At 44.2% G+C, this 22,961-nt stretch overlaps 1 protein-coding gene across 2 annotated transcripts in view; it reads right to left on the bottom strand.

Moving 5' to 3' along the window:
* Positions 1 to 563: 563 nt before the first annotated feature.
* The window catches only part of LOC144492776 (adhesion G-protein coupled receptor G6-like), a 374,363-nt gene continuing 351,965 nt past the window's right edge, over positions 564 to 22,961 (bottom strand). For both annotated transcript variants that reach the window (XM_078211194.1, XM_078211193.1), the window contains one exon: positions 564 to 677. In XM_078211194.1, coding sequence (XP_078067320.1) covers positions 598 to 677 — 80 coding nt within the window. In that variant the 3' untranslated portion in view covers positions 564 to 597. The remainder of the gene's footprint in view (positions 678 to 22,961) is intronic.

The following is a 22,961-nucleotide window of genomic DNA, read 5'->3' on the forward strand; positions in this document are numbered from 1 at the left end:
ACACACAGATACACAAACACCAAAACACACAAGCAGACACACACACACACACTCACACACACACATACAGACACGTGCACACAGACTCAAACACATCAACCCAAAAGCATACAGACGCACACACACACACCAACACATAGGGCACTGACATGCCCAGACACATACACTGACACACCCACACACAGAGACAAATAAGCTTCCAGACACACACACACACACACACACACAAAACCAGAAAAACACACATCCAGAGACACACACACACAGATACAAGCACATAGGCACACACGCATAGACACATGCACACATATTGGCACACACTTATGGACACACATACATAGTCACACTCTCATAAACATGAACTCATAGACACAAACTCATGGACACACATACCTTCCTAGAAACTTCAAAGCTTATACATTTTAGAAAGCTGTAGAGAACCAATCCAAACTAAATAATATATTAATATTTAAATTGGAATTTCGTTACATACAATCCCTTTTAGTCAATTTTCCAATGTAGTTAAATGGCAGGGAACTTCCTTTAAAAGCGGCTTCATCACTCTAAATATCAATGACACTTGTTTGTAGCCATCTCTTATGACGATGATGAGTTTTTCACATTGTACTTCTTGGCAAAGGCGATCAACACAATTTGTCGAAGAAACAGAAAGAAGCCTTGTGACAAGAACAAGAGAATTGACAGATGTTAATATGAACATTCTAACTGTTTCATACTCATCATTGTTTCGGCAATTTGTCTCTGCAGATGACTTTCAGGAATATTCTGCAGTACAAAGAACAAAGAAAATTACAGCACAGGAACAGGCCCTTCAGCCCTCCAAACCTGCACTGACCATGCTGCCTGACTGAACTAAAACCCCCTACCCTTCCAGGGACCATATCCCTCGATTCCCATTCTATTCATGTATTGGTCAAGACGTCCCTTAAAAGTCACTATCGTATCTGTTTCCACTACCTCCCTCGGCAGCGAGTTCCAGGCACCGACCACCTTCTGGGTAAAAAACTTGCCTCGTACATCTCCTTTAAACCTTGCCCCTCATTCCTTAAACCCATGTCCCCTAGTAAATGACTCTTCTACCCTGGGAAAAAATACACAGGATTGTGGTGAGAAATGAAATCTATTTCTAAGTTCAGCAACAACTATTGAGTCCCTGGGTTATACAGTGTAAAGCTCTCTTTATATTGTCCCATCAGATGCTCCAAGACTGGTACAGCATGGGGTGAGATACAGATTAAAGTTCCCTCTACACTACCCAACAAACATTCCCAGGATAGATATAGCAGGGGGTTAGATACAGAGTAAAGCTCCCTCTGCTGTGGTCCATTAACACTCACAGGACAGGTACAGCACGATGCTAGATACAGAATGAGAGAGAATAACACCCATGCTAACAATTATGGAGGAAAATAGTAGCCATATTGATGAATGTGTCCAGTCAAAGGGTTAAACCACAAAAAAGCCTGCACACAGTTTAATAGCAGAGACATGCATATCAGGATAGTAAGCTGCAGGTTCCAGACAAAGGACAACTGATGAGCAGAAGGGAAGGAAGGTGCCTTAGTCTGGGAGAGGTCATTAAACCAGACATTTGGAATGAGAAGATTGATTTGTATTTTAATATTCAGACACAGCTGGGGTGTCCAAAGATAGTTCGAACAATAACCTATTGATGCAATTAATACGTAGATAAGTCATCTGCGGCACGGTAGCACAGTGGTTAGCACTGCTGCTTCACAGCTCCAGCGACCTGGGTTCGATTCCCGGCTCGGGTCACTGTCTGTGTGGAGTTTGCACATTCTCCTCGTGTCTGCGTGGGTTTCCTCCAGGTGCTCCGGTTTCCTCCCATAGTCCAAAGATGTGCGGGTTTTAGGTTGATTGGCCAAGCTAAAAATTGCCCTTAGTGTCCTGGGATGCGTAGGTCAGAGGGATTAGTGGGTAAAATATATGGGGGTAGGGCCTGGGTGGGATTGTGGTCAGTGCAGACTCGATGGGCCGAATGGCCTCTTTCTGCACTGTAGGGATTCTAAGATTCTAAGATTTAAAAACTCATGCTGATTGGATATTATAATTAAGCAAGCCTATAGGTTTTATGATCTGTCCTTATGAATGATGTGACCTTAATCAATAACTGAGTGAATAGAGATAACTCCTATACCTTGATTGGTATATGCTAATTACTTGTAATAAAATTGGAATCTATTACTGCTTGTGCATTTCTGAATTCTGTACTCTGAATGGCCTTAATGACCTAAGTCGGTCTTCAATAAATCATTTTGAACCACTGTGAATTTGTCTGGCTATTTGAGGCAAACGGTAGTTATAACTCCACTAATAAACAAAGCATCAAAGAAGCCCTGCAATAGACAACATTTCAGTTTGGTGAGTATTTTCTTTTGATCATACTCTCAGCTGGGTACTGTTGTTAACCTGTAGTAGATGACTTAAAGAGTGAAATCTGAGCCCCAAGTAAAGTAGGCCAGGCAAAGGGAGTGAGGAGGTGGTCACCTCAGGTTTTGTGAAAAATTGTGAGCATGCGTTGGTCAACAAGACCATGGACAATGGCAAAAACCGAGAAGGCAAATGCCAACAAAAGGCAAGAGTCAAAAAGGCAAGACTTGAATTTATACTGAATGGGGAGAAGAAGGGACATTGTCTCGCTAGCTCACTCAGAAACATTGTTAATTAATTGGTACAATGCAAAAACACTGCACAGTAAAAATGCTGAAAGCTTTGAAAAAAAAAATCTGACCAAGCTGATTTCAAGCAAGCTTGTTCTGAAATCAGGATCCCTACTGCAGTGCAGGTCACTGCAGCCATAGAATCAGTAAAAGTTAAAACGTAACCAATTAATATCTGCCTAAAGGATGTTCAGGCTGTTTTAAAATTTAGAAGATGGAGTTGTAGATTTGAATTACAGCTATGAAAGTAAGGTATTCCACTTGGTTTATCTGGACATTCGAGAATTTTTGCTTTGATGTTTTTGCTTTGAATTTTTGCTTTGATACAAGATATTTTCAACTGGGGAAATAACCTACAGGTTCTTAATTACAGTAATTTAGAAGGTTAAAAACAGAACCAAGAGAATGCTTATGGAATTCATTGTTCCTTTAAAGCATCTGCTATGCTTCTCTGCTTGGAAATGATCATTGGGGATTGGATGTTTTAAGCTTTAATCTTTTTGGTATGATATTGTCATTTTGTGATCATAATTTAAGTGAGTTAAGCCAAACAGATTTTAAAAAGAAGTATAATTCATAAAGTTTTCTTTTCATAGGTCATGGATCTGGATTCACGTTTCAATGGCCATTAGCATGATTCCAGGATATTTTGAGAAACGTGAGAGTTTTAATCCGGATACAAATTCCCACGTGAGGATGAGATCGTTTTAATTGAAATGGTTGATTAAATTTTGGGATATTTGAAATGATTATGACAAAAGTTTAGTTGAAAGCAAAAAGGAAGCATGCTAAAGGTCGAGGCATCTAAAAACTGACAAAGCCCTTGAGGAATATAGTGAAAGTAAGAAGGTACATAAACGTGAAATTAGGAGGGCTAAAAGGGTCCATGAAATATCTTTAGCAAACAGGGTAAAAGCTTTTATGCATACATTAGGAGCAAGAGAAAGAGTAGACCCACTCGAGGACAATGGAGGGGAGTTATGTGTGGAGCCACAGGAAGTGGGTGAGATCCTTATTGAGTACTTTGTATCGGTATTCACCAAGGAGAAGGACATGATGAATGTTGAGGTCAGGGACAGGTATTTGAATACTCTGGAGAATGTCAATATATCAAAGGAGGAAATGTTGAGTATCCTAAATTGCATTAAGGTAGACAAATTCCTGGGGCCGGATGGGATCTATCCCAGGTTACTGCTGGAGGCAAGGGAAGAAATAGCTGGGGCCTTAACAAATATCCTCACATCCTCTTTGACCACAGGCAAGGTTCCAGAGGACTGGAAAATAGTCAATGTTGTTCCCTTGTTTAAGAAATGAAGCACGGATAATCCAGGAAATTATCAACCAGTGAGCCTGACATCAGTGATGGGGAAACTTTTGGAGAAGATACTAAGGGACAGGATATATGCACATTTGGAAGAAAATGGACTAGTTAGTGACAGGCAGCATGGTTTTGTACGGAGAATGTCATGTTGCACCAACTTGATTGAGTTTTTTGAAGAGGTGACAAAGATAATTGATGAGGGAAGGGCTGTGGATGTAGTTTATATGGACTATAGTAAGGCATTTGACAAGGTCCCATATGGCAGACTGGTACAAAAACTCAAATCACATGGAATTCGTTGTGGGCTGGCTAAATGGATACAGAACTGGCTTGGTTATAGAAGACAGAAAAGCGGTGGAAGGGTGTTTTTCAGAATGGAGAGTGATGTTCCGTAGGAATCAGTGTCAGGTCCTCTGATGTTTGTAGTATATATAAATGATCTAGAGGAAAATATGGGGGTCTGATTCATAAGTTTGTGGATGGCACGAAGATTGGTGGAGTTGCTGATAGTGCTGGGGATTGTCAGAGGATACAACAGGATATGGATAGATTGGAGACTTGGGCACAGAAATAGCAGATGGAGTTTAATCCGGACAAATGCAAGGTGATGCATTTTGGAGGATCACATTTCGGTGTGAATTATACTGTAAATGGCAGAGCCATTAGGAACATTAACATATAGAGGGATGGGGGAATGCAGGTCCACAGTTCCCTGAAAGTGGCAACGCAGGTGGTCAAGGTGATTAAGAAAGCATATGGCATGCTTGTCTTCATCGGTCGGGGCATTGAGTACAAGAGTTGGGAAATCATGTTGCAGCCATTTAAAACCTTGGTTAGGCAACATTTGGAGTGCAGTTCTGGTCACCACATTATCAGAAGGACGTGGAAGTTTTGGAGAGAGTGCAAAGAAGGTTCACCAGGATGTTGCTTGATCTTGAGGATGTTGGCTATGAGAGGTTGAATAAACTAGGATTGTTTTCATTGGAAAGACGGAGGCTGAGGGGAGACCTGATAGAGGCATAGACAGGATGGATAGTCAGAAGCTTTTTCCAGGGGTGGGAGTGACAATTACAAGAGGGCACAAGTTCAAGGTGAGAGGGGGAAAGTTTAAGGGCAGTTTTTCACGCAGAGGCTGATGGGTGCTTAAAACACGCTGCTAGAGGTAGTAGAGGAAACGGGCACATTAGCAACATTTAAGAGGCATCTGGATGGGTACATGAATAGGGCGGGAATAGAGGAATACAGACCGAGGAAGGGCAGAAGGTTTTTTTTCAGTTTAGTTGGGGCATCATGTCGGCACAGGCTTGGAGGGCTGAAGGGCCTGTTCCTTTCTTTTTTTTAATCCTTTGGATTGACCTTGGGTTAAAACTTCTTGTCAGGTTGAAAGAATTATTCCTGACACAACTGGCACAAAGAACAGGAAAAATCTGAAATGGTTTACTGAGGAAAATAGTTTAAAGGGAGAGAATGTTAAATAGAAAAGATTCCCAGACAATGGGTGAAGTCGTAATGACACCCGTTTGAGAACTTTACTCCACCCCTTTTCAAACTAGCAGAGAATCAACTCTTATCTGTTAACAGCTGAAGTTCGTCACATCTGAAAATTTTTGTTTTGCAGGTAATTGCAAAAAAAGCAATATTTGCAGTAGCTTCAAGACAATTGAGAATTTATTTGTAGACTTTCAATAAAGCAACAATCATCAGCCTGAGACGAGACAGATTGGGCAGTGGTTTGCAATCACATCTGTTAAACAATGTCCCGCAACAGCTCCACCACAAAGATTATTCAAATAAACAAGCAGCAGTTGCTGAAGGGTTAGCCAGAGGTATTCAAGCTCTGGATTGTGCAGCACAGGCAGTCAGAGCAAGCAAACCAATTATAACGTTAGGGAAGTAATTTTGCACACACAATACGCTCTGCTGCAAATTTTGAATATGGGAAGGTTGAAAACTGTGTCAGATGCAAGGCGGCTCAAGCAAAAAGCCTGCTCCTGTCACCAAGAGGGCAGATTATTATAGTTAGGGACGAGGGAAATAACCCAATGGGATAGATGAACATTGAAGGAAAGGACCAAAGGATGTGCAGATGAAGTGTGAGGAAGTGAACATGATAATAGAAGGGCTGTTGTAGGGAGCGAATGTGACCCTGTTTGTCGAGTGAATGGAGAGCCAAGAACATGATGGGTAATAGTTGAACAGGGTTGTATAAAATTGAAGGTGGGATTTATTTGATGGATAATGAAAACGATGATGTAGAGTTAAAAAGAAGACATTTACAGGGATTTTAAGAGAAAAGAAAACAGTTTAAGTCCAGCAGAGGACAGCAGAGCAGTGACGCTGATTTGCTGTTGTGGGGAAGATTTGCACCGGATGGTCAGTATTTCCAGAAAGTGGACATCAGCAAAACACCCTCCATATTCAAGTGAAGGCAAGCATCCAGTAGAGAGCAGTAGAGCAGTGATGCTGATTGGCTGTTGCAGGGAAGATTTGCATTGGACGGTCAGTGCTTCCAGAAAGTGGACCTCAGCAAGACAACCTCCATGTTCAAGTGAAGGCATGTGTCTAGTAGAGGGCAGAAGACTGGTGTTGCTGATTGGCTGTTGTGGGGAAGAGTTGCAATGGGTAATTAGTGCAGCCAGCTATGGGAGTACCTTGTATGTGGCCTCCAGTAGGAAGCAATCCAGTGAGGACTACTGGTGGAGCCACAGCTGGAGTTTAAGAAAGCACTTGAGATTGCAGTGTCTTTGGAACAGGCTGCCAGGAAGGCAGTGCACTTAGGTGTTAGTCTGAGGGTGCACAAGGTGACAGAGAATCTGAAGAGTCAGTCAAAAGAACAAAGAAAAGTACTGCACATGAACAGGCCCTTTGGCCCTCCAAGCCTGCACCGACCATGCTGCCCGACTGAACTAAAACGCCTACTCTTCCGGGGACCATATCCCTCTATTCCCATTCTATTCATGTATTTGTCCAGATGCCCCTTAAAACTCACCATCGTATCTGCTTCCACTACTTTCCCCAGCAGCGAGTTCCAGGCACCCACCACTCTCTGTGTAAAAAACTTGCCTCATACATCTCCTTTAAACCTTGCCCCTCGCACCTTAAACCTGTGCCCCCTAGTAATTGACTCTTCCACCCGGGAAATAGCTTCTGACCATCCACTCTGTCTATGCCTCTCATAATCTTGTAGACTTCTATCAGGTTGCCCCTCAACCTCCGTCGCTCCAGTGAGAACAAACCAAGTTTCTCCAACCTCTCCTCATAGCTAATGCCCTCCATACCAGGCAACATCCTGGTAAATTTTTTCTGTACCCTCTCCAAAGCCTCCACATCCTTCTAGTAGTGTGGCGACCAGAATTGAACACTATATTCCAAGTGCGGCCTAACTAAGGTTCTATAGAGCTGCAATATGACTTGCCAATCTTTAAACTCAATGCCCCGGCCGATGAAGGCAAGCATGCCGTATGCCTTCTTGACTACCTTCTCCATCTGCATTGCCACTTTCAGTACCTGTGTACCAGTACACCCAGATCCTTTTGCCTATCAATACTCTTAAGGGTTCTGCCATTTACTGTACATTTCCTATCTGTATTAGACATGGCACAAGGAATGCCAGCTTTCTGGCTGAGAAGGTCACACGGAGTCCAGTTTCTGGGCAAAGGGAGCTTAGTGCTGGAACTGACAGAAGCATTGCCTGAAACTGCAGAGCACCGGTGTCCCAGGAGAGTCCGAAGCGAAAGCGATCAGGTTTCAAACACAGGAGGAAGTGCTAAGTGGCCAATGCAGATGAGGAGGAGGAGTCCATGGGGTCTGTGAATGGAACAGAGCAGACTGAGAAGATGCAGTTTAAACTAAACATTCTGTCTGTGTGAGGTGAAGCAGACAGGTTCTGAGCGATGCTCAAAGTCGAAGGGAAGCTAGTGAAGATGGAGGTAGACATGAGGCGACAGTGTCATTGATCCCAGAGCCAAAATATAAGGCAAAGTTGATGTTTCGATAGGGGAGCAGTTCGAGAACAGTGACCACAATTCAGTAAGCTTTCAGGTACTGATGGAAAAAGTGTCGTCAAAAGAGAAAATGTTGGAAAATCTCAGCAGGTCTGACAGCCTTTGTAAGGAGAGAAAAGAGCTGATGTTGAGTCCAAATGACCCTTTGTCAAAGCTAAAAGGCATAGAAAGTGGGAGATATTTATGCTGCAGATAGAGGAAATGAAAGATGAGTCATAGCCACAGAAACCAGGGGAAAAGGCTGCTAATGGCAGCCCATAGAGAGAACAAAGATGTGGATAGCCAAACAGTTGAGAAGCTGAAACCAGAGGGTAAGCTGTGACGGATGAAGATGTGGGGGGAGGGGTGGGAGAGAAGTGAAATTTAGAAAAAGGGGGAGAGGTCAAGCAAAGGGGGAGAAAAGGTAAGGAAAGGGGGGATAAAGTAGGGGAAAAGAGTGGGGGGGGGAGAAAAATGAAGAAAGACAATAAGGAAATCAAAAGTAGAGAATAGTAAAAAGTTAAATAAAATGAAAACAAAGGGGTCAAGGTGGGGTAGAGCTGATCATCCGAAGTTTTTGAATTCGATGTTGAGACCGGAAGGCTGGAAAGTAAGACAAGTATTGTCCTTGGGTGAAGGTGCTAAATTGGGAGAAGGCTATTTACAACAATATTAGGCAGGAATTGAAGAATGTAGATTGGGGGCAGATCAACATCTGGCATGTGGGAGGCTTTCAAGTGTAAGCTGAAAGGAATTCAGGACCAGCATGTTCCGCTAAGGATGAGGGATAAGTATGACAAGTTTCAGGAATCTTGGACAATGAGAAATATTGTGAGCCTGTCAAAAACAGAAAGGAAGTATTTGTCAAGACTAGGAGGCTGGGAACACATGAAGCAAAGAACAATACAGCACAGGAACAGGCCCTTTGGCCCTCCAAGCCTGCGCCGCTCATGTGCCCAACTCGACCATTCTTTTGTATCCCTCTATTCCCAGTCTGTTCATGTGGTTATCTAGATAAGTCTTAAACGATCCCAACGTGTCCGCCTCAATCACATTGCTTGGCAGTGCATTCCAGGCCCCCACCGCCCTCTGTGTAAAATACGTCCCCCTGACATCTGTGTTGAACCTTGCCCCCCTCGCCTTGAACCCGTGACCCCTTGTGAAAAAGCTTCCCACTGTTCACCCTATCTATGCCTTTCATAATTTTATACACCTCTATTAGGTCGCCCCTCATCCTCCGTCTTTCCAGGGAGAACAACCCCAGTTTACCCAATCTCTCCTCATAGCTAAGACCCTCCATGCCAGGCAACATCCTGGTAAACCTTTTCTGCACTCTCTCCAAAGCCTCCACGTCCTTCTGGTAGTGTGGCGACCAGAACTGGATGCGGTATTCCAAATGTGGCCTAACCAACGTTATATACAGCTGCAACATCATATGCCAACTTTTATATTCTATGCCCCGTCCAATAAAGGCAAGCATGCCATATGCCTTCTTGACCACCCTCTCCACCTGTGCTGCCACCTTTAAGGATCTGTGGACTTGTACACCCAGGTCCCTCTGTGTGTCTATACTCCTGATGGTTCTGCCATTTATTGTATAGCTCCCCCTTACATTAGATCTACCGAAATGCATCACTTCGCATTTATCTGGATTAAATTCCATCTGCCATTTCTCCGCCCAATGTTCCAGCCTATCTATATCCTGCTGTATTCTCTGACAATGTTCATCACTATCCGCAGCTCCAGCAATCTTTGTGTCATCCGCAAACTTACTGATCACATCAGCTACATCTTCCTCCAAATCATTTAAATATATAACAAACAGCAGAGGTCCCAGTACAGAGCCCTGGGGAACACCACTAGTCCCAGACCTCCAACTGGAAAAAGACCCCTCCACTGTTACCCTCTGTCTTCTATGGCTAAGCCAGTTCTCCACCCATCTAGCTAGCTCACCGTTTATCCCATGAGATTTAACCTTTTGCACCAGCCTGCCATGAGGGACCTTGTCAAACGATGTGAAGCAAGTGTGGAATACAAGGGAAGCAGCACAAAACTTAAGCATGGAGTCTGGAGGGCTAAAAGGGGTCACGAAAAGTCATTGGCCAACAGGATTAAGGAAAATCCCAAGGCTTTTTATACATATATAAAGAGCAGGAGGGTAGCCAGGGAGAGGGTTAACCCACTCAAGGACAGGGAAGGGAATCTATGCATGGAGCCAGAGGAAATAGGTGAGGCATTAAATGAGTACTTTGTGTAAGTATTCACCAAAGAGAAGGACTGATGAGTCTGGGGAAGGGTGTGTAGATAGTTTGGGTCATGTTGAGATCAGAAAGGAAGAGGTATTGGGGTTCTTGAGAAACATTAAGGTGGACAAGTCCCCAGGGTCTGATGGGATATGTGCCAGAATACTGAAAGAGGCAAGGGAGTTTATTGCTGGGGCTTGAGAGAAATCTTTCTATCCTCACTGGCTACAGGGAAGGTAGTAAGAGTTTTAACAACACCAGGTTAAAGTCCAACAGGTTTATTTGGTAGCAAATACCTTTAGCTTTCGGAGCGCTGCTCCTTCGTCAGATGGAGTCACACTCCAGATGGAGTCACACTCCATCTGACGAAGGAGCAGCGCTCCGAAAGCTAATGGTATTTGCTACCAAATAAAACTGTTGGACTTTAACCTGGTGTTGTTAAAACTCTTACTGTGTTCACCCCAGTCCAACTCCGGCATCTCCACATCATGACTACAGGGGAGGTCCCAGAGGATTGGAGAATAGCCAATGTTGTTCTTTTGTTTAAGAAGGGTAGCAAGGATAATCAAGGTAATTAGAGGCCAATGAGCCTTACGTCAGTGGTCGGGAAATTATTGGAGAGGATTGTTCGAGACAGGATTTACTCCCACTTGGAAATAAGTGGACGTATTAGCAAGAGGCAGGATGGTTTTGTGAAGGGGAGGTCATGTCTCACTAATTTGATCGTGTTTTTCGGGGAAGTGACGAAGATTATTGATGAGGGTAGATTGACAAGGTCCCTCATGGCAGACTGGTGCAGAAAGTGAAGTCGTATGGGATCAGAAGTGAGCTGGCAAGGTGGATACAGAACTGGCTCGCTCATAAAAAGAGTAAGAAGTTTAACAACACCAGGTTAAAGTCCAACAGGTTTATTTGGTAGCAAAAGCCACACAAGCTTTCGAAGCTCTAAGCCCCTTCTTCAGGTGAGTGGGAATTCTGTTCACAAACAGAACTTATAAAGACACAGACTCAATTTACGTCATGGAGTGTGACTCCATCTGACGAAGGAACAGCGCTCCGAAAGCTAAAGGTATTTGCTACCAAATAAACCTGTTGGACTTTAACCTGGTGTTGTTAAACTTCTTACTGTGTTTACCCCAGTCCAACGCCAGCATCTCCACATCGTCGCTCATAAAAGACAGAGGGTAGCAGTGGAAGGGTGTGTTTCTGAATGGAGGGCTGTGAAAGTGGTGTTCCTCAGGGATCTGTGCTGGGACCGTTGCTGTTTGTAATATATATAAATGATTTGGAGGAAAATGTAACTGGTTTGATTAGTAAGTTTGCGGACGACACAAAGGTTTGGGGAATTGCGGATAGTGATGAAGACCGTCAGGGGATACAGCAGGATATAGATCGGTTGCAGACTTGGGCAGAGAGATGGCAGATGGAGTTTAATCTGGACAAATGTGAGGTAATGCATTTTGGAAGGTCTAATACAGATGAGAAATATACCGTAAATGGCAGAACCCTTAAGAGTATTGATGGGCAGAGGGATCTGGGTGTACAGGTACACAGGTCACTAAAAGTGGCAACGCAGGTGGAGAAGGTAGTCAAGAAGACAAATGGCATGCTTGCTTTCATCAGCTGGGGCATTGAGTTTAAAACTTGGCAAGTCATGTTGCAGCTTTATAGAACCGTAGTTAGGCCGCACTTGGAATATAGTGTTCAACTCTGGTTGCCACACTACCAGAAGGATGTGGAGGTTTTGGAGAGGATACAGAAAAGATTTACCAGGATGTTGCCTGGTATGGAGGGCATTATGAGGAGAGATTGGAGAAATTTGGTTTCTTCTCACTGGAACGACGGAGGTTGAGGGGCAACCTGATAGAAGTCTATAAGATTATGAGGGGCATGGACAGAGTGGATAGTCAGAAGCTTTTTCCCAGGGTGGAAGAGTCAATTACTAGGGGGCACAGGTTTAAAGGTGCGAAGGGCAAGGTTCAAAGGAAATATATGAGGCAGTTGTTTTTATACAGAGCGGTGGTGGGTGCCTGGAACTCACTGCTGGGGGAGGCAGTGGAAGTGGATACGATGGTGAATTCTAAGGACTGTCTTGACAAATACATGAATAAGATGGGAATAGAGGGACATGGTCCCCAGAAGGCGGGGGGGGGGGGGATGTCTTAGTTCAGTTGGACATGGTCGGTGCAAGCTTGGAGGGCCGAAGGGCCTGTTTCTATGCTGTAATTTTCTTTGTTCTTTGTGAATCATCTTTCCCTGAAGCCTGCAAACATGATTTTGTCTTGGCCAAGGTGTAGCTGAGGGACCAATGTGCGCAGCTACCTTTGTGTGTGGTGAAGGGTGATTATCCTGCATTGTTCGGACAGTTTTGGCTGAAACAATTGAAATGGAATTGGAAACATAGAACATAGAACAGTACAGCACAGAACAGGCCCTTCGGCCCACGATGTTGTGCCGACCTTCATCTGAAACCAAGATCAAGCTATCCCACTCCCTACCATCCTGGTGTGCTCCATGTGCCTGTCCAATAACCGCTTAAATGTTCCTAAAGTGTCTGACTCCACTATCACTGCAGGCAGTCCATTCCACACCCCAACCACTCTCTGTGTGAAGAACCTACCTCTGATATCCTTCCTATATCTCCCACCATGAACCCTATAGTTATGCCCCCTCGTAATAGCTCCATCCACCCGAGGAAATAGTCTTTGAACGTTCACTCGATCTATCCCCTTCATCATTTTATAAACCTCTATTAAGTCTCCCCTCAATCTCCTCCGCTCCAGAGAGAACAGCCCCAGCTCCCTCAACCTTTCCTCATAAGACCGACACTCCAAACCAGGCAGCATCCTGGTAAATCTCCTCTGCACTCTTTCCAGCGCTTCCACATCCTTCTTATAGTGCGGTGACCAGAACTGCACGCAATATTCCAAATGCGGTCTCACCAAGGTCCTGTACAGTTGCAGCATAACCCCACGGCTTTTAAACTCCAACCCCCTGTTAATAAAAGCTAACACACTATATGCCTTCTTCACAGCTCTATCCACTTGAGTGGCAACCTTTAGAGATCTGTGGATATGGACCCCAAGATCTCTCTGTTCCTCCACAGTCTTCAGAACCCTACCTTTGACCCTGTAATCCACATTTAAATTAGTCCTACCAAAATGAATCACCTCACATTTATCAGGGTTAAACTCCATTTGCCATTTTTCAGCCCAGCTTTGCATCCTATCTATGTCTCTTTGCAGCCTACAACAGCCCTCCACCTCATCCACTACTCCACCAATCTTGGTGTCATCAGCAAATTTACTGATCCACCCTTCAGCCCCCTCCTCTAAGTCATTAATAAAAATCACAAAGAGCAGAGGACCAAGCACCGATCCCTGCGGCACTCCGCTAGCAACCTGCCTCCAGTCCGAAAATTTTCCATCCACCACCACCCTCTGTCTTCGATCAGACAGCCAGTTACCAGGAAAGTGGTGAACAAATTAACGGTGTCTCGTTCGAGCTGAAACGATGTTTTGGAGAAATACAAGAAGGTGTTTAATGGAACCCTTGGTGAGGTGAAAGGAGAAAAAGAGGGCCTACAGCTGAAGACAGATGCATGCCCAAAGAGCATGAAGGCATGTCCTGTGCGGTATGTGATTCGACCCAAGATGGAGGTCGCACTTAAGAGATTAATAGATTTGGGGGTATTGGAACCAGTGGCCACGCCAATTGTTCCTGTCATGAAGACCGCTGGCTGAGTGAGGCTATATGGGGATTTTGAAGTCACAGTAAACCCTGACTTATTTGTAGATCAGTATCCATTACCCCTTATCGAAGACCTGTTTAGTGGCCTTGCTGGCGATCAGAAATTTACCAAAATCGATCTCACTCAAGCTTATCTGCAGGTAAGGGTGACCGAAGACTCATAGCCATCATTAATCATCATCACCCAAAAAATATATTCCATTACAAACAACTGCCTTTTGGGATTACTTCAGCCCAGGCCATTTTTCATAGAAATCATAGAAACCCTACAGTGCAGAAACAGGCCATTCAGCCCATCAAGTCTGCACCGACCACAATCCCACCCAGGCCCTACCCCCATATCCCTACACATTTACCCCCTAATCCCTCTAACCTACGCATCCCAGGACACTAAGGGCAATTTTAGCATAGCCAATCAACCTAACCTGCACATCTTTGGACTGTGGGAGGAAACCGGAGCACCCGGAAGAAACCCACGCAGACACAAGGAGAATGTGCAAACTCCACACAGTCAGTGACCCAAGCCGGGAATCGAACCCAGGTCCCTGGAGCTGTGAAGCAGCAGTGCTAACCACTGTGCTGCCCAATTTTCAAAGAGCAATAGATCGGATCTTGAATGGTCTCCTGGGATCCACTGTTACACAGATGACATCCTGCAAACAGCTTCCTCAGAAGAGGAACAATTGCGAAACTTAGAGGAGAGGTTGACGAGATTGCATGATCATGGGCTCCAGATTAGGAAAGAGAAGTGTGAGTTTTTGAAGGACTCTTTTGAGTATTTGGGTTGTATTTATCAGCATTGAAGGTTGCATCAAGCGCTGAAGAAGCTGGGAGTCATGATGAAGTTGCCAACGCTGCAAAAACATGTCCCAGTTTAGGTCTTTTCTGGGACTCAAGCTATTATGTGAAATTTGTGCCAGACCTGGTGACAATATTGAAACCACTGCATCGGTTGTTGATGAAGGGCAGGGATGGCAGTGGGCACTGGAGTGTGAAAAGGCTTACCAGGCAGCAAAGGAGGCATTGAAGGAGTCCAGGGTCCTAGTCCATTTCTCCCCCAAATTCCCTCTGTAGTTAGCCTCTGATGCTTCGCCGTGTGCCATGTGATCGCAAATGGAGAAGATAGGCCCAGTGCATTTGCATCTAGGTCACTCTCTGAAGTGGAAGAGAACTATGTGCAAATAGAGAAGGATGCACTAGGCATCATTTTCGGTGTTATCAAGTTTCACCACTATGTGTATAGCAGGAAGTTGGTCTTACTGATGGGTTACAACCTTTTAGGACCTCACTCAGGGATTCCATCAATGGCCGCAGCTCGGTTGCAGAGGGGGGGGCATTGATATTGTCAGGCCACTTGTATGAAATCCGCTATCATCAGTCGGATCAAAATGAAAATGCGGATGAGTTACCCAGGCTGCTGCAGCCTTGTCACGAAGTTATCCAGATCATGTACTTTTCATCAGATGATAAGGTATCAATTACAGCTGCTAAGGTGAAACAAGCTGCAAGAAAGGATTCCATTCTGAGTTATGTATTCAGAGAATCATAGAATCGCTATAGTGCAGAGGGAGGCCATTCAGCCCATCAAGGCTGCACCAACACCAATCCCACCCAGGCCCTATCCCCATAACCCCATGTATTTACCCTACTAGTCCCCCTGACACTGAGGGGCAATTTAAAAAAGCATGGCCAATCAATCTAACCCACATATCTTTGGACTGTGGGAGGAAACCGGAGTACCCAGAGGAGACCCACGCAGACACTGGGAGAATGTGCAAGCTCCACACAGACAGTTCCTCAAGGCCGGAATTGAATCTGGGTCCCTGGCGCTGTGAAGCAGCTGTGGCTACTTAGCCACTGTGTCGCCATGCCGCCCATGCCTCCGTAGTTCACTTGGTCCACAAGGGGGAGCTCAAGCCAACAGAAGAATTCAGAACTGAAACCATATTTAAGCCAACAGTGGCAATTGTCAGTGCAGAATGGTTGTTTGTTGTAGGGCAAGCAGGTCATTATTCCCTCTTTGTTGAGGAGAAAAGTGTTGGAGCAAGAGCAGCCAGGAGTGGTGTGAACAAAAGAGGTGGCCCACAGTAATGTGTAATGGTCAAAGGTCGATGTCAACATTGAAGAGAAAGCGGGCTTGTGCATGTTGTGTTCCAGGATGCGGAAGGAACCACGTGCATCACCTTTTCACCCATGGAAATGGCTGAAAGGGTCTTGGGAGCATGTCCACATAGATTTTCTGGGGCCAATGGAAAGCCAGATGTAGCTGGTGGCCATCGCCGCACACTCAAACTGGCCAGAAGTGATATGCATGAGATCAACGACCACAGAATCGACCCTTGGCAGGTTTGGATATCCAGACCAGGTTGTAAGTGACAATGGACCGCAGTTTGTGTCACAGGACTTTGAGGAGTACATGGAACTGCATGGAATTTGTCATGTAAAGTGTGCACCCTACCCCCCAGAGGTGAATGTGTTAATGGTGAATTTTGTACAGTATGTTCAGCACCTTTTGTAGGCGTGGTCATTGAAGCAAAGATTAAACCAATTTTTGAATGTGTACAGGAACACCTCCCATGAAACAACTAAATGCTCCCACGTGGCATTGATGTTTTGGAGACAGTTGCATACACTGTTTGAACTACTGAGGCCTGGTGGCACAAGACAAGTGGTGGAGAGGAACCAGGGTGTTCAGATGGGCTGTCGAGCTGAGCATGCCAAGATGAGGACATTTCAGATGGGTGAGTTGGTAATTGCCAGAAACTATGCATCGGGGAAGCAGTGAGTTCCGGCCATGATTGTAGCCAAGACAGGGCTGTTGTCCTATATGGTGGAAACTTGAGGCGAGTTAGTTTGGCGTCGGCATACAGATCAACTGCTGGCGGCCCCACATCAAGGGATGGGGACACAATCTGCAATTTTGGAGGCATTCCGAACGGTGCCAGTGGAGGTACCAGGAGAGGTAGGCATAGAATCAATAACTCCTCCTTCTACAGAAGAAACTGGGGGGGCCAGAATTGGTGACTGATGACGTGCGGGAAAAAGGATCACCAATGGTGGCTTTGTCAAGACTACAATCACCGGAGAGGAACATGAGGCCCGGGATTCCAATTCCCCCGGGATTGTCGTCCCCCTGACAGATTAATCATGTCAATGTATGGGTGGTGAACTAAAGAATGGACTGTATTATATTGTAAATAGACTGGGTTCTTCAGTGTTTTGAAATTATGTTAAAGCAAGAAATATGTAATAGTATGTAAATAGTTTTAAAATGCTGTTGCTGTTATGGGGCATTGTTGTTTAGAGTATTATGTATGTTGGGGAGTGGCCCCTTTAAGAGAGTGGGCAGGGTGATTTGCCCGAGGAGCACCCTGAGAGGGAAGTTGTTTGGAGTGTGGAGCGAGTAAGACTGCCTGTGGAATGAGTTCTTGAAGATACTCTTGAAGATAAAGGCTTTAACACACATCTTTGTGGGACTTATTTGTTCCGGGAATGGCAGGGAATCACCTAACAAAATTGATGGGAAATCATCAGGAAAGCGATGATAGGGACAGTGTTGGGGGTAATGTTATTTCGGGCCATCATAATGCGTGGTTATCAAGGAAAAACAGCTAAACCGGCAGTAGCTCATTGTGCTCCTATGGCTTCCTACAAGGAAGAACAAGTGGGAAAGTCAGATGCTGAAATTTACAGCAGAATAGTTTAGGATACCTCTCGACATTTGAACAATTGGCCACCCAAAGGATTCGGAGAGGTATCCTGAACATCACATTGGCCTTTTTGAGTGGTCACCAAATGACCAAAGGGGGCAAAGTGAGGGGGAATAATTCCCATAATAATAATTATGGAGGAGAATAGAAGCCATATTAATAATGGTGTCTAGTGAAAGGGTTAAACCATAAAAAAAGCCATGCAAATAGTTCAACAGCTGAGACATGCATATCAGGATAGTGAGCTGCTGGTTCCAGGCAAAGGACGACTATCTGAGTTACAGACTTTTCTGATAAGCAGAAGGGGAGGAAGATGCCTTAGTCTGGGAGAGGCCATTAAACCAGACATTTGGAATGGGACGATTGATTTGTGTTCTAATATTAAGTCATAGCTGGCGTTTCCAAAGATAGTCGGAACAATAACCTATTGATGAAATTAAAACTTCATGCTGATTGGATATTATAATTAAGTAAGCGAAAGGTGATTGTGATTGGTTTTGCGATCTGTATCTTATGAATCATAGAAACCCTACAGTACAGAAAGAGGCCATTCGGCCCATCGACTCTGCACCGACCACAATCCCACCCAGGCCCTACTCCCATATCCTTACATATTTTACCCACTAATCCCTCTAACCTACACATTTGAGGACACTAAGGAGCAATTTAAGCATGGCCAATCAACCTCACCCGCACATCTTTGGACTGTGGGAGGAAACCGGAGCACCCGGAGGAAATCCACGCAGATACAAGGAGAATGTACAAACTCCACACAGACAGTGACCTAAGTCAAGAATCGAACCCAGGTCCCTGGAGCTGTGGAGCAGCAGTGCTAACCACTGTGCTACCGTGCCACCGATGTAACCTTAATTAATAACTGTGCATGGATAAAGATAACTCCTATATCTTGATTGGTATCTGCTAATTATTTCGAAACAAATTGGAAATTATAACTCGGGGTGGGACTCTGAATGAGAGATGGGCCAATGAGAAATCAGGGGAAAATACAGTAGCCAACAAGAACAAGCTTAGTAGTTAGGATAACCAGGGGCACAGTAAAGGGAGAAAAAAGACTTCTGGTTTAAACTGCATTTATTTTAATGCACGAAGTTTAACAGGTAAGATGGATGAGCTCAGAGTGTGGATTGGCTCTGGGGAATGGGATATTATCGCCATGACAGAAACATGGCTGAGAGAAGGGCAAGACTGGCAGCTCAATGTTCCAGGACACAGATGCTGCAGACGTGACAGAGATACAGGTATGTGAGGAGGGGGAATTGCCTTTTTTGATAAGGGAGGGCATAACAACAGTCTTTAGAGGGGATATTTTGGGGGGTTTATCAAATGAGGCCATATGGATAAAACTTAGAAACAAGTAAGGGATGGTTACTCTGATGGGACTGGATTATAGACCCCCCCCAGCAGCCAGCAGGAACTAAAAGAGCAGATGTGTAGAGAGATTGCAGATAGTTGGAAGAATAATAGGGGTAGTATTGATGGGAGATTTTAATTTCCCCAGTATTGACTGGGTCACACAGAAAACAAAGTGTCTGGATAGGGCAGAATTTGTTAAATGTGTCCAAGAAAGTACCCTGAATCAATATATAGGGGGCCCTACTCGGAAGGGTGCAACACTGAACCTTCTCTTAGGAAACAAGGTAGGGCAAGTAATTGAAGTGTCAGTCGGGGAGCACTTTGGGTCCAGTGACCATAACACTATTAGTTTTAAGAGAGCTATGGAAAATAATAGGATGGATCCAGAGGTTAAGGTCCTAAACTGGAGCAAGGCCAATTTTTGGGTGCATTTGGCAGGACCTATCAGAGATCGATTGGGTGAGTTTGCTTGAAGGGAAAGGAATGACTGCCAAATGGGAGATTTTTAAAAGCCATGATATCAAGAGTCCAGGGGCAGTATATTCCTTTTTGGATGAAGGGAAAGGCTGGCAAGTTTAGGGATTCCTGGCTGATAAAGGACATTGATGCTTTGGTCAGGAAAAAGAAGGAAGAATACATTGGGTTTAATCAATCAAAGAAAAGTCAAACCAGGGTAGGACTTATATAGTATTCCCTTATACTGTGAATGGTAGGGCCCTGGGAAGTGTAGATGAACAGAGGGACCGAGGAGTACAAATACATAATTTGTTGAAAGTGGCGTCACAGGTAGACAGAATGGTGAAGAAGGCGTTTAGCACACTGGCCTTCATCAGTCAGGGCACTGACTATGGGAGGGGCATTGTATTACAGTTGTATAAGTTGTTGGTGAGGCCACACTTGGAGTATTGTCTACAGTTTTGGTCACCCTGTTATAGGAAAAACATTGATAAACTGGAAAGAGTGCAGAGAAGGAGTACGAGAATGTTGCCAGGACTAGTGGGTCTGAGTCATAGGGAGAGATTGTCCAGGCTAGGGCTTTATTCCTTGGAAAGTAGGAGAATGAAGGGTGACTTTACTGTATAAAATCATGAGGGGCATAGATAGGATGAACACATGTAGTCTTTTTCCCAGGGTAGGGGAATTGAAAACTAGAGATCTAGGTTTAAGGTGAGAGGGGAAGATTTAAAAGGAACCTGAGGGGCAACTTCTTCACACAGAGGGCAGAAAGATGGCAGATGGAATTTAACCCAGACAAATGTGAGGTGATGTAATTTGGAAGGTCTACTGCAGAAGGGAAGTATACAGTATATGGTAGAGCCCTGAGAAATATTATCATACAAAGGGATCTTGGTGTGCAGTTTCACTGTTCCCTGAAGGTGGCAACTCACGTGGACAAGAAGTCATATGACCGTGTAGCCTTCATCGGTCGGGGCATTAAGTATAGGAATTGGAAAATCTGTATATGGTTGAATTTAAAATACAGATAGAGTGTGAGAAGGTAAAATCCAATACTAGTGACTTGTGCTTAAACAAAGGAGACGACAATGGGATGAGGGAGGAGTTAGCTAAGGTAGACTGGGAGCAAAAGCTTTATGGTGGGGCAATTGAGGAACAGTGGAGGACTTTCAAAGTGAATTTTCACAGTATCAGCAAAAGTATATACCAGTGATAAGGAAGGACTGTAGGAAAAGGGATAAGATAGCCATGGATATCTAAGGAAATAAAGGAGAGTATCAAATTGAAAGAAAATGCATACAAAGTGGCAAAGATTAGTGGGAAGCTAGAGGATTGGGAAATCTTTAAAGGTCAACAGAAAGCCATGAAAAAAGCTATAAAGAAAAGTAAGATAGATTATGAGAGTAAAATAGCTCTGAATATAAAAACAGATAGCAAAAGTTTCTCCAAATATATAAAATGAAGAAGAGTGGCTAAGGTAAACATTGGTCCTTTAGAGGATGCAAAGGGGGATTGAATAACGGGAAATGAGGAAATGGCCAAGACATTGAACAGGTATTTTGAGTCAGTCTTCACAGTGAAGACACAAATAACATGCCAAAAATTGATGACAAGAAGGCTATGGCAGGTGAGGACTTGGAAATTATCATTATCACAAAAGAAGTAATGTTGGGCAAGCTCATGGGGCTAAAGGCAGACAAGTCTTCTGGCCCTGATGGAATGCATCCCAGGGTACTAAAAGAGATGGTGGGGGTAAAAGCAAATGCACTGGTGGTAATTTATCAAAATTTACTGGACTGTGGAGCAGTTCTGGCAGATTGGAAAACAGCAAATGTGGTGCCACTGTTTAAAAAAGGAGCTAGACAAAAGGTGGGTAACTTTAGGCCTGTTAGCTTAACTTCTGAAGTTGGGAAAATGCTTGAATCTAGCATCAAGGAAGAAATAGCGAGACACCTGGACAGTAATTGTCCCATTGGGAAGATGCAACATGGGTTCAAGAAAGGCAGATCATGTTTAACATATTTACTGGAATTTTTTGAGGACATTACGAGCCCTGTGGCCAATAGGAAACCAGTGGATGTGGTGTATCTGGATTTCTAGAAGGCATTCGACAAGGTGTCGCACCAAAGAATTCTGCATAAGATATAAGTGCAGGAGTAGGCCATCTGGCCCCTCGAGCCTGCTCCGCCTCGAGCCTGAGTCCACAAAAAGATCATGGCTGATCTTTTTGTGGACTCAGTTCCACATACCCACCTGCTCACCATAACATTTAATTCCTTTACTGTTCAAAAATCTATCTATCTTTGCCTTAAAAACATTCAAAGAGGTAGCCTCAACTGCTTCACTGGGCAGGGAAGGGAAAGCGGGTGTTACGGGTAATGTATTAGCATGGTTAGAGGATTGGTTAACTAACAGAAAGCAAAGAGTGGGGGTAAATGTGCGTTTTTCAGATTGACAATCAGTGACTAGTGGTGTGCCTTGGAGATAATTGTTGGGACTGCAATTGTTCACAATTTACAGAGATGATTTGAAGTTTGGGACCAAGTATAATATAATACTAAGATGAGTGATAGAACAAAATATGCAAAGGACACTGTAAGTCTGCAAAGGAATATAGATAGTTTAAGCGAGTGGGCAAGGGTCTGGCAGATGGAGTACAATGTTGGTAAATGTGAGGTCATCCATTTTGGTAGGAACAACAGCATAATGGACTATGCATAATAACAGCATAATGGACAAAGATGTGCGGGTTAGGTTGATTGGCCAGGTTAAAAATTGCCCCTTAGAGTCCTGGGATGCGTAGGTTAGAGGGATTAGCGGGTAAATATGTGGGGGTAGGGCCTGGGTGGGATTGTGGTCGGTGCAGACTCGATGGGCCGAATGGCCTCCTTCTGCACTGTCGGGTTTCTATGATTTCTATGATTATTTAAATAGTAAAAAATTGCAGCAAGCTGCGGTGCAGAGGGACCTGGGTGTCCTTGTGCAAGAATCACAAGGAGTTGGTTTATATGTGCAGTAGGTAATTAAGAAGGCAAATGGAATTTTGTCCTTCATTGCTAGAGGGATGGAGTTTAAAAACAGCAAGATTATGTTGCCACACCTGGAGCACTGTGTACAGTTTTGGTCTCCTTAGTTGAGAAAGGATATACTGGCACTGGAGGGGTGCAGAGGAGATCCACTAGGTTGATTCCGGAGTTGAGAGTGTTGGCTTATGAGGTGAGACTGAGTAGACTAGGAATATACTCACTGGAATTGAGAAGAATGAGGGGGTATCTTATAGAAACATAAAATATTATGAAGAAAATAGATAAGATGGAAACAGGGAGGTTGTTTCCACTGGCAAAACCAGAGCTTGGGGGCATAGGTTCAAAATTAGGGATAGCAGACTTAGGACTGAATTGAGAAAGAACTTCTTCATCCAA

The sequence above is a fragment of the Mustelus asterias genome, chromosome 4 (genome assembly GCF_964213995.1).
Source record: "Mustelus asterias chromosome 4, sMusAst1.hap1.1, whole genome shotgun sequence".
NCBI lineage: Eukaryota > Metazoa > Chordata > Chondrichthyes > Carcharhiniformes > Triakidae > Mustelus > Mustelus asterias.